The 11,846-nt window shown below is 33.6% G+C and overlaps 1 protein-coding gene across 7 annotated transcripts; it reads right to left on the minus strand.

Annotated features, from left to right (window-relative positions):
- Window positions 1-310: 310 nt before the first annotated feature.
- On the minus strand, window positions 311-8,792 carry LOC120085324 (synaptonemal complex protein 1-like). Of its 7 annotated transcripts, XR_005483877.1 has the most exons (20): window positions 8,483-8,792; window positions 8,346-8,395; window positions 7,890-8,097; window positions 7,649-7,774; window positions 7,405-7,503; window positions 5,410-6,086; window positions 5,079-5,327; window positions 4,846-4,974; window positions 4,692-4,760; window positions 4,510-4,620; window positions 3,886-3,993; window positions 3,699-3,809; window positions 3,543-3,629; window positions 2,777-2,863; window positions 2,574-2,681; window positions 2,307-2,393; window positions 2,138-2,197; window positions 1,653-1,756; window positions 692-796; window positions 311-571 (listed from the first exon to the last, which is right to left on the minus strand). XR_005483877.1 is itself a non-coding variant. In XM_039041257.1 (19 exons), the coding sequence occupies exons 1-18, from the start codon at window positions 8,640-8,642 to the stop codon at window positions 1,655-1,657; spliced, it is 2,628 nt and encodes an 875-aa protein (XP_038897185.1). In that variant the 5' UTR covers window positions 8,643-8,792; the 3' UTR covers window positions 311-796; window positions 1,653-1,654. The 7 variants fall into 7 exon arrangements, 6 of the variants coding, with proteins under 6 accessions (XP_038897185.1, XP_038897184.1, XP_038897190.1 ...); XM_039041257.1 differs by having other exon boundaries at window positions 311-796; XM_039041256.1 differs by having other exon boundaries at window positions 311-852.
- Window positions 8,793-11,846: the final 3,054 nt, after the last annotated feature.

Genomic DNA, 11,846 nt, shown 5'->3' on the forward strand with positions numbered 1-11,846 from the left:
CCAAAAGGAAAGTGTTAATAACAGACCACCAATTCGTAATATTGTTGTCCTCCCAAGAACAAAAAAGGAGAGTGCCATTGTTGGTTCGATATGTATGCTTTTATGTTTAAGAAAAAAAGGACTTCAAGTGGAATGAAAAGATTCATGACTTATTATGCCCTTCTTGATCATCAAATGCATTCAATTATCGAAAACAAAATATTATCATCTTATTTTACCAATCAAGATCCTTGTTTTCTAATATTTATCTCTCTAACAATGCGTATTTGATTCACGTATTTGATTCAACTCTCGAGTTCATCAGGCAAAGTGAAGTAGAAAGACATTGATTACTATAACATCCGAGTATGTTCAGTTATGTCGTTTGTATGGATTATTTTCTACATGTCCTAATCCGTTCGTAACCAAACAGTTATTCCATAGTTGAATGGAAATCCATGCAATTAAAGTATATGAATCACAGTAAGATTAAGGGACCAGTGAACTATCAACAGAGGATTGTTTCCTGAGATGAGAAACATTCAAAGTCCACACCCGATTTTAACACAGCTCAATATGCTGCATTTCAGTCCTGTAAACATCCACGGTGAACTACACATTTCAAATTGGAAGAAAACATATGGTTATTGTATTAGCAGACAGAGAACAGTTCAATCAAATAAGCAGGCAGCATTGAGAAAATGAAACTTGCCTTTCAAAAATATAGACGCGTAAAGCCATCTCACATCTTTGGCTTATCGAGTAATAGAGCCAGTCGATTGTGAGAAAAACAATGAAGGCTCACCTTCTCAGCTCCCTGTTCAATTCCCACGGTCATCCGAGTTATAAGTTCAATTTCAATGGATGCAGTACCTAAAGGGAGAGGAAGTATTCATTTGAAACTTTGCTCGAATAAGAAAATACAGGTTACTGGTATATTTCAATCCAGATCATGTTTGTCACTTATTTACTCTACTTGTTTACGACCAACAATAATCTTAGACAACCAGTAGTGTTTCAATAATACTTCCATACATACTCATCAGCCAAGTCCAAATTCCAGTAGGAATCTCTCCTTCCAAAGTAACTTCAATAAAGTGAAATTACCTGAGTTGACTTCTTTGATATAAACTTTGCAAGCATGGACCAAGATAATGGATCCTTGTGAGCATAAGAGAGCAAAATCAATGTTCTTCCCTATCATTTTGGAACTCGTGACAGTGATTGGTATATTGGTACCCGTTTCAAGATTCACGTCTTTGAGTCTGACATTAGGGAGAAAAAAGATTGTATCCACTTATAAAGGAAAGGCCAAATCCTTCTCTCCTTGGCACGTGTTTAGACTAATTTTTGTGCTTGTGGTATATGTCATTGTTATCATTCGTTGTATTAGGGTAACTTTGGACCTTTGTTGGTAAGGATCCCAAGAAAAGGAGGAGTCTTTTGGAAATGTGCAAATTAGCAAGTTGTTGGGCATTAATAATAGAAAAAGATAATGACATAAGGTTCAGAAGAGTTCAAATCTATTTGGAGCAATGGAGACTTCCACTTATCTTCGGACTAAGGCATGTAAAATCTGATCAGAATATAGTTTTGACCATGGAATTTATTATTGAAATATTAAATTTTCTTTGAAAGAGAACTGAAAACTAAAAGCATATGGTTGAGTATACCTTTAATCAAATGCATAAGGATCATCTGCATAGGGATTCAAGGACCCTTCGGAAAACAAATCACCAATGTTTGAAGGACGGGATTCACCTCCACCCTTGATTTTCTGCATAGAGTTATAACACAACATTTAGATGCTACAATGTACACCACTTTTTTCTATAGAAAATCGTGGTCCTCTGATATTTCATATTTCATAAAGAAAAATACTCAGGTGCATTTCGAACAGCATCTTTGTGCATTCCATCAAATTGTTCAATTTACTTCTTTTTTGGAAATATTTTACTTCTTTTTGTGAGGGTGTGATGAGAGTACTCTTAAATTTGACATTAAAAAACCTTTTTTTTTTTAATATTGTTCTCGTCTAATTGATACTGAGAATTATTTGAAGTTAGCATGAATCAGCAACCAACTAATGCCAACTGCTGTACACAAATCAAGAAGGGGAAAGACTCCCAATAGGATATGAATATAAGCTTTGCTTTACCTTAACAACAGGACCTCTGGGAGTATTTCTTCTTGGAGTTTTATTATGTTTTCTCGGGTCCTGATATACATGAAGACCAAATTTTACAATTGAATAATAATTATGAGATGATCCAGTTTCTCAACATGTGCATGGTCCTATCGGTTCATTTTAGCGTTCAGGTTCATACCTCAAACAGAACTGTACTTTTGGTTTTTCTTTTTTTTGTGATCGTCCTTCCATTTGTAGTTTCAACTTCATATTCATGGCAAGTAACCTAACCAACCATTAATTAAGCTTCAGTATGCAGCGGCGGAAGGTGAGTGTAAAACTGTACGGAAAAATTTGGAACTTCACATAATTCCCTTGAGCTTCTATCAAGATGTTAATGGTTATATGCATTAATCTCAACAGTTCAGAAAATGTGAAGTGCAGATCATTTTAACATACAATCTACCTTCTTATGGTGCTTAGGGATATTTGCAACACTTCCTGCGTTTATGTCCTCTACGGTCTTCAACAACTGTGATACTGGTGTTTGAGTTGCTTGCAGGTAAGGTGATTCCTGTGAGAAGATATAAGATACAAAAGAATTTAAAATGTGGCTGATCAGCAGACTTCTTTTCTATCATTTATCTAACATCTGTCAGTATAGCACACCTCTGCATTTGCTGTTCTAATCAGAGTATGTTTGCTTTTTCTGGAACCACCAGAACCTCTCATCTTGATTGATGACATGGAGTAGTCCTACACCATGACAAGTTATTAAATTATGAAGGATCAACTAAAATTGATATAAAAAAATGAAGTACTAATCTGGATCTTAACTACTACAAAGTGTGGGAGTAATCTTGAGATTTCATGTTTGAACTTTCATCTTTAATATTGGAAAATAAAATAATACACAAATAAAATAAAATTGAACTTAAAAAGAAAAGAAGAAAAAAAGACATATTTGATAAGATCTCATATTGACAATGGTCGATGGCAAAATAACTCATTCGAAGGTATTTGTAGACCCCAAGACTTAATGATTGCATTTCTAAAATTACAGGAATTAAATTATTTCAGAGATGAATTTAAGGACTAACATATTACAAACATTGTAGTGCAAGAACTAGAAATATATTTCAACCTCCGTATTTTAATCCAATGAAGTTTTATACGGAGAAATAGGAGCCTTGTTATAACAAAATTAAATTTTGAGAACGAGGAAAGTTGTGAATGAGGAAAATGATCCAACAAGAATTAGTTTCATGTTTTCTACATAATATAACAAGTCTGGAACAGATCAATGGTACATAGATGATGGAATACAACTAGCTACCGGTTCAAGTTACAAGAGTGCTTCAGAAAGGGAAATGGCATGAAGCTGATTGGTAATATCACATGCATGTGCAGAGTTACACATGAAACAGGAGATTACCTTCTTTGAATTCACTTCTTGGTCTTCTTGTAGCTTGTCACCCATCACTTTCCATTGCAATTGCAACAAAGTTCTCTGCCTGTCTTCCTGTTACATTTATAAGTAGATTAAAACATGAGCACAATACTTGATATTTATACCTGAGTCTATCAGTACTTTGGTTTTTTGGAGATCCAATTCCTCTTGAAGCTTCCTACATTCATCTTCGTTTTGACATCTCAAAGCTTTCATCTGAGCCTCATGTTCACTTCTCAGTGACGTCAATTTCTGGAACAATGTAAATTACTGAACTATTAATTAATGGTGCAAGGGCTGACAGAAACCAAAATTAAATATATGTAACCTCTTTCAAGTCGTTCTCAGCTTGAAGTTGAGCATGTTTTAACTCTTCATTGTGGTCAGCTTTACGAATTTCTTCATTTCTAGCATGCTCTAGCTGAATTCGACTCAACTAAAATCAAAATGTAAGATATAAAACACCATACTCATTGAGGCTCAGTATCTATCCCTCAAATAAACATATACACATATGATAGCCAGTAAGATTAATGCACCACCCGAACAAAGAAGCTTCTGAAATTGTTTAATGAATTACAATTATTGGTAGTGAAAGACAAAAAATTCAATTACCGCCTAAACTACAAGTTAATTTCACTCATAAGCTGGCCAATCCACTAAGGCTGTGATATAGTTTCTCATCATTTAAGATATAAGAAATTTAACGTTTAATCCAGCTCAAATTGACACTCATAACAGAATGGAAGTACAACATCTTAATATTTTTACTTGGACAAAAAAGGAATCTGATGCACACATCCATAATCTAGAATATAAGTTTTGGTGGCAATAAGACCACAAGAAAAGAAAATAGGAACAGAAAAAGATGGTAAATCTTATCGGGTGGGCCATGTCAACTATGAATATCTTGATCAGAGAAAGATAAGTTAAACTTCTTTTCAAATGTTACCAGAGCAGCATGTTCTTCCCGAATGCGAATCAGGCATTGCCTAGATTCTTCTTTCATTTCTTCTAGTCGTTGTTCACAATTTCGTTCCATCTCTTGTACAATTTGATCTGCCTGTATGCTTAAATGAATAAGCAAAAAGTTTGATATTTTAATATGTTGCAATATGAGTACTAAGAGTGAACCTTTTCTTTTTCCTTGCTGACAATCTCCAATTTCTCCAGTTCATACTTATTCCGGATGTCATTGATAGCCTAATAGTTGCACTGCTGTCAGCCTAAATAAAGGTAGTCTTATCGCATGAAGACCATGTACGAGAAAAATAGTAACAAATAATACCTGATCGTTTCTATGGGATATTTCTTTCAAATGCCTTGATAATTCCATCTGTTTACTCTCCAGCATAGTATCGTGCTGTCTTTTAGCATCAGAAAGCTTCATTTCAGCAGCAACCAATAGAGCTTGATTCTGTAATAGATGAGTATTTGATCTTAAAGTTAAGTTCATTCAAAAGCTAATCACGAGAATTTGTCATTGAAAATCAACGACTGCAGCAATATAATTTACAAAACCTCTTTAATTTTGTCTCCTAGCGTCTTCTCACACTCCTTAGACAAAAGAATAAATTCTTCCTTTTCTTTCAGAATATTGCGAAGTTGATCACCCTCTAACTCGAGCATATCTGCATGTTTCTTATGATTCTCGCTCTCCTTCATCAAAGTACCTATCTCTTCTGCTTTTTCATGTAACTCTTTCTCCAACTTTTCTATGTTACACTGATTCTCGATTTCTAGTTCGGAAATCTTCTGCGACAAATTTTGCTGCAAGAAAATATATAATAAAATTAGTTGAATAACGGTGCTTATCATCAAATTATTTAGATCTTTTGAGAGAGGTGTTGACCATTTTACTGTCAGATAGTCTTGAACTTTCTGATAAAGTATCAATTTTCTCCTCTAACTTGGAAATTAATCTTTCAGTCCGGATCTTTTCTGAAACAAGAGTTTCTACTTCAGACTCCAACTTTTGAACTTTCTCTCCTGCTAAACGAGATTCTTCTGAATGCTGTGCCATGAGCGATTCTTGGACTTTCTGAAGTTCATCTACCTTTTGCTGTGATTCCACCGTCATCAACTTGAATGCATTGTTTTCTGATGTTATACAAGTCAATTTTTCATGAAGCTTGTTGTATTGCTTTTGGGCGAGCTCTGAAGCAACATCCCTCTCCAATTTGGCCAGCTTGAAGCAAGAGTCATTTAGAAGGCTTAGCTGATTAAATTTCTCTAAAAAAGTTGAGTTATGACGATCCAATTCAACCAGCTGCTCAGAAAATAAACGGACAAGATTTTCAAGGTTTTTGGTCTCCAAGAGTGACATATTTAATTTCTTATGAACCTCGTCGTTATGCATTTCCAGATCACTCTTTTCCTTCTGCAAGTCATCACATGAGGCTATCAAACTAGTAATTTTGTCTTCTTTCAAGTTCAACTCTAATTGTGCCTCTGCCAGTTTAGAGTTCAATCCATCTATGATCAACCTGTTCTCCAGGACTGTTTCTTCTAGTCTCTTGGTCATAGAGTCTGCAAGAAAGTATTGTAGTAGTCCATCTTTACGAGAGTAAAGTAACAAAGCACTACAAATTATAATTTTACTTTCCTCAAGTTGAGAATAAAGTAACAAAACACCACAAGATTTTAATTTTACTTTTCTCGAGTTTTCGAACATCATGAGCTATTTCGAAAATTTTCAACAAACTTTAATAGTTTTATATCAAGATTGTGAATAGCATTGAGTCAAATCCTGTGATGCGGGAAACAGAAAACTGGAAAGTTGATTCTCATCTCCTTTAGTAAATCCAAAATTCGAGAACTGTGAATGTATTACAACTATCAAGTATGGTAATGCATGTGATTAGAGATGTAGCACGGTATTTAAGAATTCTCTGGAAAATTTTCAGGTAAAAAGTGGATATAAAGAAAGTGAAAGCACTAATAGCCAAATTTATATTTCATTGGTGTCAATGGAGGATCATGAGGGGTGGAAATGCATTAGGCAGACAAAAGCATGATATTCGTGGCACCTTATTTGTACCCTAACCAGAAAGAACATCCATAATATTGAATTTCATCAAATTAAGAATATTCTGATTGTAAAGAATATTAAAAGAAGACCGACAAGGGAGTCTTCAGCCTCAAATGAAACAATGAAGTATGCTTAATGCTCCTGAATAACCTAATGACTGGAGTGTTCAGAGCAGATGCCCAAATTACTCCAAAAATTTTGGTTGAGCTTTCCGAAACTTAGAAGAGAAGTCTACAAAGTTACATTCAACCTCACTATCTACATTACGTGATGAAAAAGGCCAAAACTTTGTCCTTATTCTGAGACACCCTAACAAGTCAAATATGAAAAGCATTATAGATTTTAGGAATCTGTGTAAAATTCTTCAAGCACAAAATTGTCTTCCATTTACAATTAACTGGTGAAGGGACTGTTCAATGTCAATAAAATTTAGACACGGCCCTGTTCCCAGCTTAAGGAATCAACTATCAACGTTGGATTGGAAATGATATGATAGAAAATAGTTTCCCGCAGGCTTAATTTTATTTTGTTTACATAACATAACCAAATAAACATTCATCAATTCATATTTATACATTGCAACTAAGAATTGGTAAAGTTATGACATTGCATGTTAATACATTTCATGTTAATACATTTCTATGTTGATATGAAAATAGCAAAATGAGAGTTGGTTATTGTTAGACAATACTTCTTTGTCTTCATCTACAAAATGAAACCTTCCATATTACGTCAGGAAGATTATGATCCCAAATTACCAAGCATGCATTGGTTTATGAACTTCCTGAAATTTTTAGCTTTAATCATTATAGTTACCTTTTTCCTCAATCAGATTTGCAGTCCTCTGCTGTTCTTCTCTGTACAATTTACAATTATCCTCTTTCTCAATTTTGAGCTCCGCCAGCTCCTTTTCACCTACGTTCAGAGTTCAAAAGCATTAGATAAGAAGCTGCACTCCAAAGTTTACTAAGATAGAATAGCATAGAGAAATTTATGGTACATTGTGATATTAACCAACGAAATATTGAAAGAAGTCAAGTTCAAAGGTTTTAGATCTTACGGTTTCTTATTGTTTCTTCTACGGACTCTACTTTTATGGATAACTCCTGCATTTGTTGGTTTAACCCATCAATAGCCGTAGAACTTGCAGATAATTTGGCTTCTAAAACCTCCTTGTCTTTCTCAGCTGTAAGATTTCATTAATACAATGATTAAATTTTAAGTAAGCCTTAGATGAGATCAATTATTACTAACAAAGAAAAACGGAAGGCTTAAATTTTGAGCCTCAGATTGGCAACTACCATCCTGAACCTGACTGGCTAAACGCTGTAATGTTTCATTGAGCTGATCACTCAATGCCTTAGCCGACGAGAATTTTGATTCCAATCCCTTCCACAACTTCTCGTCTTCCTTCTGCTTCACCTGGAGTTTTGAATTTTCATTCAACGCATTCTGCAGTTTATCCTCTAAAGCACGTGCGTGCTCCAGCGATTTCTTCAATTTCCCATTCTGCAAACTTTTCCACCTTAGAAATCCAGTACTCCGCAGAATGATCATAGAAAAAACAGAGAAACATAACAGTGCCGAGAAAAAGTAATTCAGACCTAACAAACTGTGAACTATAGAAAATAGCACACAGACTATTTGTGTATTGAGATTAAAAATGAGATGGTTGCTATTCGACCAATTTCAATGACCGTATAAAGCTTGCATGAAGATACGCGCGCGCGCAACACACAGAAAATGAAGCTTCATACCGCCATTTCCAGATCAGTCTTTAAAGAAGCTTGTTCTTTCATCAATTTTTCTGCATAATATGGAGAACGCGATCAAAATAAAACTTCATTCCTTACAAAAGAATGATTAACATTACACAGAACTTTCCGATTAGAACCTGCAGCAATCTTCAAATTGACAAAACTTCCCGATGAGGCAGAGTCCGGAACGGAACGCGAAGAGAAGGAGAACGTTTTCGTAGTTCCTTGTGCCGAACCAGAGAGTGATGACTTCAACTGGTTCAACCTCTTCATGCTAGGAAATCCGAGCTTCTCCATTGTTGAATCGAAAAACGGCGACAGAGAGAAAACCTAGTAATTTGTAATTCCACCTCGCTCTCAATCCCGCGGATTTTCGCATATCATAGTGTGCGACTGAAGTGACTTGAGCGCCAAGGGAACAGAAGTTCAACTAACTTGCTTCTTCAGTCCCCGCCTTACAAATATGAGGTCCGCACGGGTAGTTTTATACTGCATGATAGCGTAAGTATCACGCGCTTGTAATTTTACAGTTTTACCCTTCGGAGACAATTTAATCAATGCGTAAGTACGATTAGCGTACCCATTGATGGGGGTTAACTAGAAAAGTAAGGTATTTTTAAAAATATATGAGTAAACAAGGATACATTTCAAATTATTTAAGAAAATAGGGTATTTTTTTTGTCTTCTAATAGGATTCGTAGGTTCAAAAAACGAACATATTTAGTTATAAAAGTGTGCATTAGAATTTATTATTCTATTTGTGGTATGGCGGAGGTCACACATTATTTTTTCGTGCCCACCTGGATTCAAGTCTTTCCTAGAACAAATTAAAATTACTTAATTTATAGATATGATATGGTAACAAAATTATAGAATCAATAGTATGCTTTTTAAAATTTAATATGCATGTAAGCTCGTTTTAGAGAGTCTTGATAGAGAAATTATTCTTTTACTATTTTTTTTAATATTTAAATTACAATTTAACTATTAAGAAAAACATTTAAAAAAAAAAAAAACCATCCATATTGGTAGGATTTGAAGGAGGAAAAAATCGTGTGTCTCCATCACTATATCACAACTCAATCTCAAGCTCCTCTACACATGGAGATGCACAGAAATTGGACAAATCTGATTAACTGAATTGAATCGATTGGTTCGATCCAGTTTCTTTTAAGAAAATAGAACCATCAATTCTTTTAATGAATAAAATCGAGTGGTTCATTTGGTTCACAATTCACAGCCCAAAAAATCTTGAAAACCTGAACGGAATCAACTCTTTTAATAATAAATAATTTTATTATGTGTAGCTAGTTCACCCTTTATTAATTGAAAATTCTATATAAGCCCAACCCATCTTTACCCCTAAAAAAAAAAAAGAAAACTCTAACTCATTTTCAGCTTTAATCGTCCCTCTTCCCTCATCCGATCGTCCCTCAATCCCTCCGTCTCCATCTTCACTTCAATCCTTCTCTCCACTCAATTTGTCCATCCTCTTCCTCCCTCATTCGATCATCTATCATGAGTTCCTCCCTTCTTTAGTTCTTCACTCGATCTTCATCCTCACCTCAAGCCTCCCTCTCCAGTCACTCGACAGCGAATCAATACTTCTTCTCTCCACGTCACAGCAGTCAGCTTTAGCCCTCTCCCGTCATCTCCGATTTGCAAATCAGTTTTTTTTTTTTTTGAAAAGTTTCAATTTGATTGTTTGTGATTTTTTTTTCCAGTTTGATTGAGATTTTAGCAACAAGGAATAATAAAAACTAGCTGGGACAGAAGGCGCAAGGCAGCCGTGGATGAACTTATATTAAAAAAAAAAAGTGAATCATTGGTTAGAAAACGAATCGATTCAACCTGAGCTTAATCAGGTTGGTTCAATTCAAAAATTAAAATCGATGAAAATTGATTTTTGACGGTTATTCTTCACTGTGAACCGAGCACTTTAGTGTAGTATATGGTTCAGCCCAAAATCGGGGAACCAAACCATGTACGCCCCGACTTGCACCCGGTTATTTATAAATTAAATACATAGCCATTAAATTTAAACTCAAGTCAAACTTCACTTTTTTTTTTACATGTGGAACAATTTTCAACATGTGTAATTTTTTTGAATTGACGCATTGTACTAGAAGACAAAAAAAAAAAACAACCTATTTTACCTTTTTTTTTAACAAATACGGAGGGGAAGAATTAAACCAAACCTCGAAGTTAAAATACATACCAATTGAGTTATGCTCATATTAACCACGATTCAATTGTTAGCATGGAATGTACCATGCATTTTGAAATAAAAATATGTCCAATAAATTATTAAACATCCTATAGTATATACAATTTTCTAAACAAGAAAAAGCTAATTGATTATCCCTCTTCTCCGTCCTTCTCCTTCAATACTCAAAGACCTTCATTCCAACCTTTTCCATTTCATTTTCACTACCTTAATTTTGTTGACACTTTGGACAGACTACAATGATATGATAATTATAAGGAAATCATCCATAAATATTTTTAGATATAAAATATTTATCGTTGATAAACTATACTCATAGTTCAATCATATTTTGTTATATGACACTTTTCTTATATCTTGTCATATGACACATTCTTCTTATTTCATTTTAAAATATTATTTATTTATTTATTATTATTTTATGTGATTAAAATGAATACATACCAAATATCATTCCTTCAAAACAGAGAATAATAAACCTACTACACAAGAATGACAAAGTAGAAGAAATGATGATATTAACTAATAATATCTTTTAGGGAATAATACCTTTTTGGTCCCTAAGTTTTGACTTTATCTATTTGGTCCCCTTTTTAGTTTTGTTTAAATTTAATCCCTAAATTTCAAAATTTTACAATTTCACCCTTCAAGATTTGAGTTTTGAATATTATTTCAATTTGATCTATCATTTTCAATATTCTGCATTTTTAACTTCAATTTTTCATTAAATAGTTACTTTTAATCATTATCATCAATTTTCATTAATTAATTAAAAATAACTATGAAATGAAATTTTAAATATAATTTTGAAAGTAATAAAAATAGTGAAAATTAATTAATTATAATTATTTAAAAAAGACAATTTATTAACATAAATTAACTCTAAAGACGGAAAGTATATATCAACATAGATTAAAAATGTAAATCTTGAAACATAAATACCAAATTAAAACAAAACTAAATTAAAGCATTTCGAAACTTAGGGACTAAATTGAAATCAAACTCAAAATTTAAAGACTAAATGTTCAACATTTGGAAACCTAGAGACTAACTAAAAACTAAACCCAAAACCTAAGAACCAAAAAGGTATTCTTCCCCACGTTTAATTTTCTTTTTTCTTCTCAGTTATATGTATGTAGTTTTGTATCCTTGGCTACTGAATGATGATACTATTGAACAAATAAATGAACTAGCACAGTACAACACTTCTAATGTAGGTGGCGTTCTGAAAAAAACATATATGGTTTTATAGCACTTACAAAAAGGCCTTGTAA

The sequence above is a fragment of the Benincasa hispida genome, chromosome 9 (assembly GCF_009727055.1).
Source record: "Benincasa hispida cultivar B227 chromosome 9, ASM972705v1, whole genome shotgun sequence".
Taxonomy (NCBI): Eukaryota; Viridiplantae; Streptophyta; class Magnoliopsida; order Cucurbitales; family Cucurbitaceae; genus Benincasa; species Benincasa hispida.

Excerpts from the sequence above, each read along its gene's own strand:
- LOC120085324 (XM_039041257.1), bottom strand. The coding sequence starts at position 8,642 with ATGGAGAAGCTCGGATTTCCTAGCATGAAGAGGTTGAACCAGTTGAAG. Across the intron at positions 6,087-7,404 it reads AAATCTGATTGAGGAAAAAG|ACTCTATGACCAAGAGACTA; the intron begins GTAACTATAATG and ends ACTTTCTTGCAG. Across the intron at positions 2,864-3,542 it reads AAGAAGTGAATTCAAAGAAG|GACTACTCCATGTCATCAAT; the intron begins GTAATCTCCTGT and ends GTCATGGTGTAG.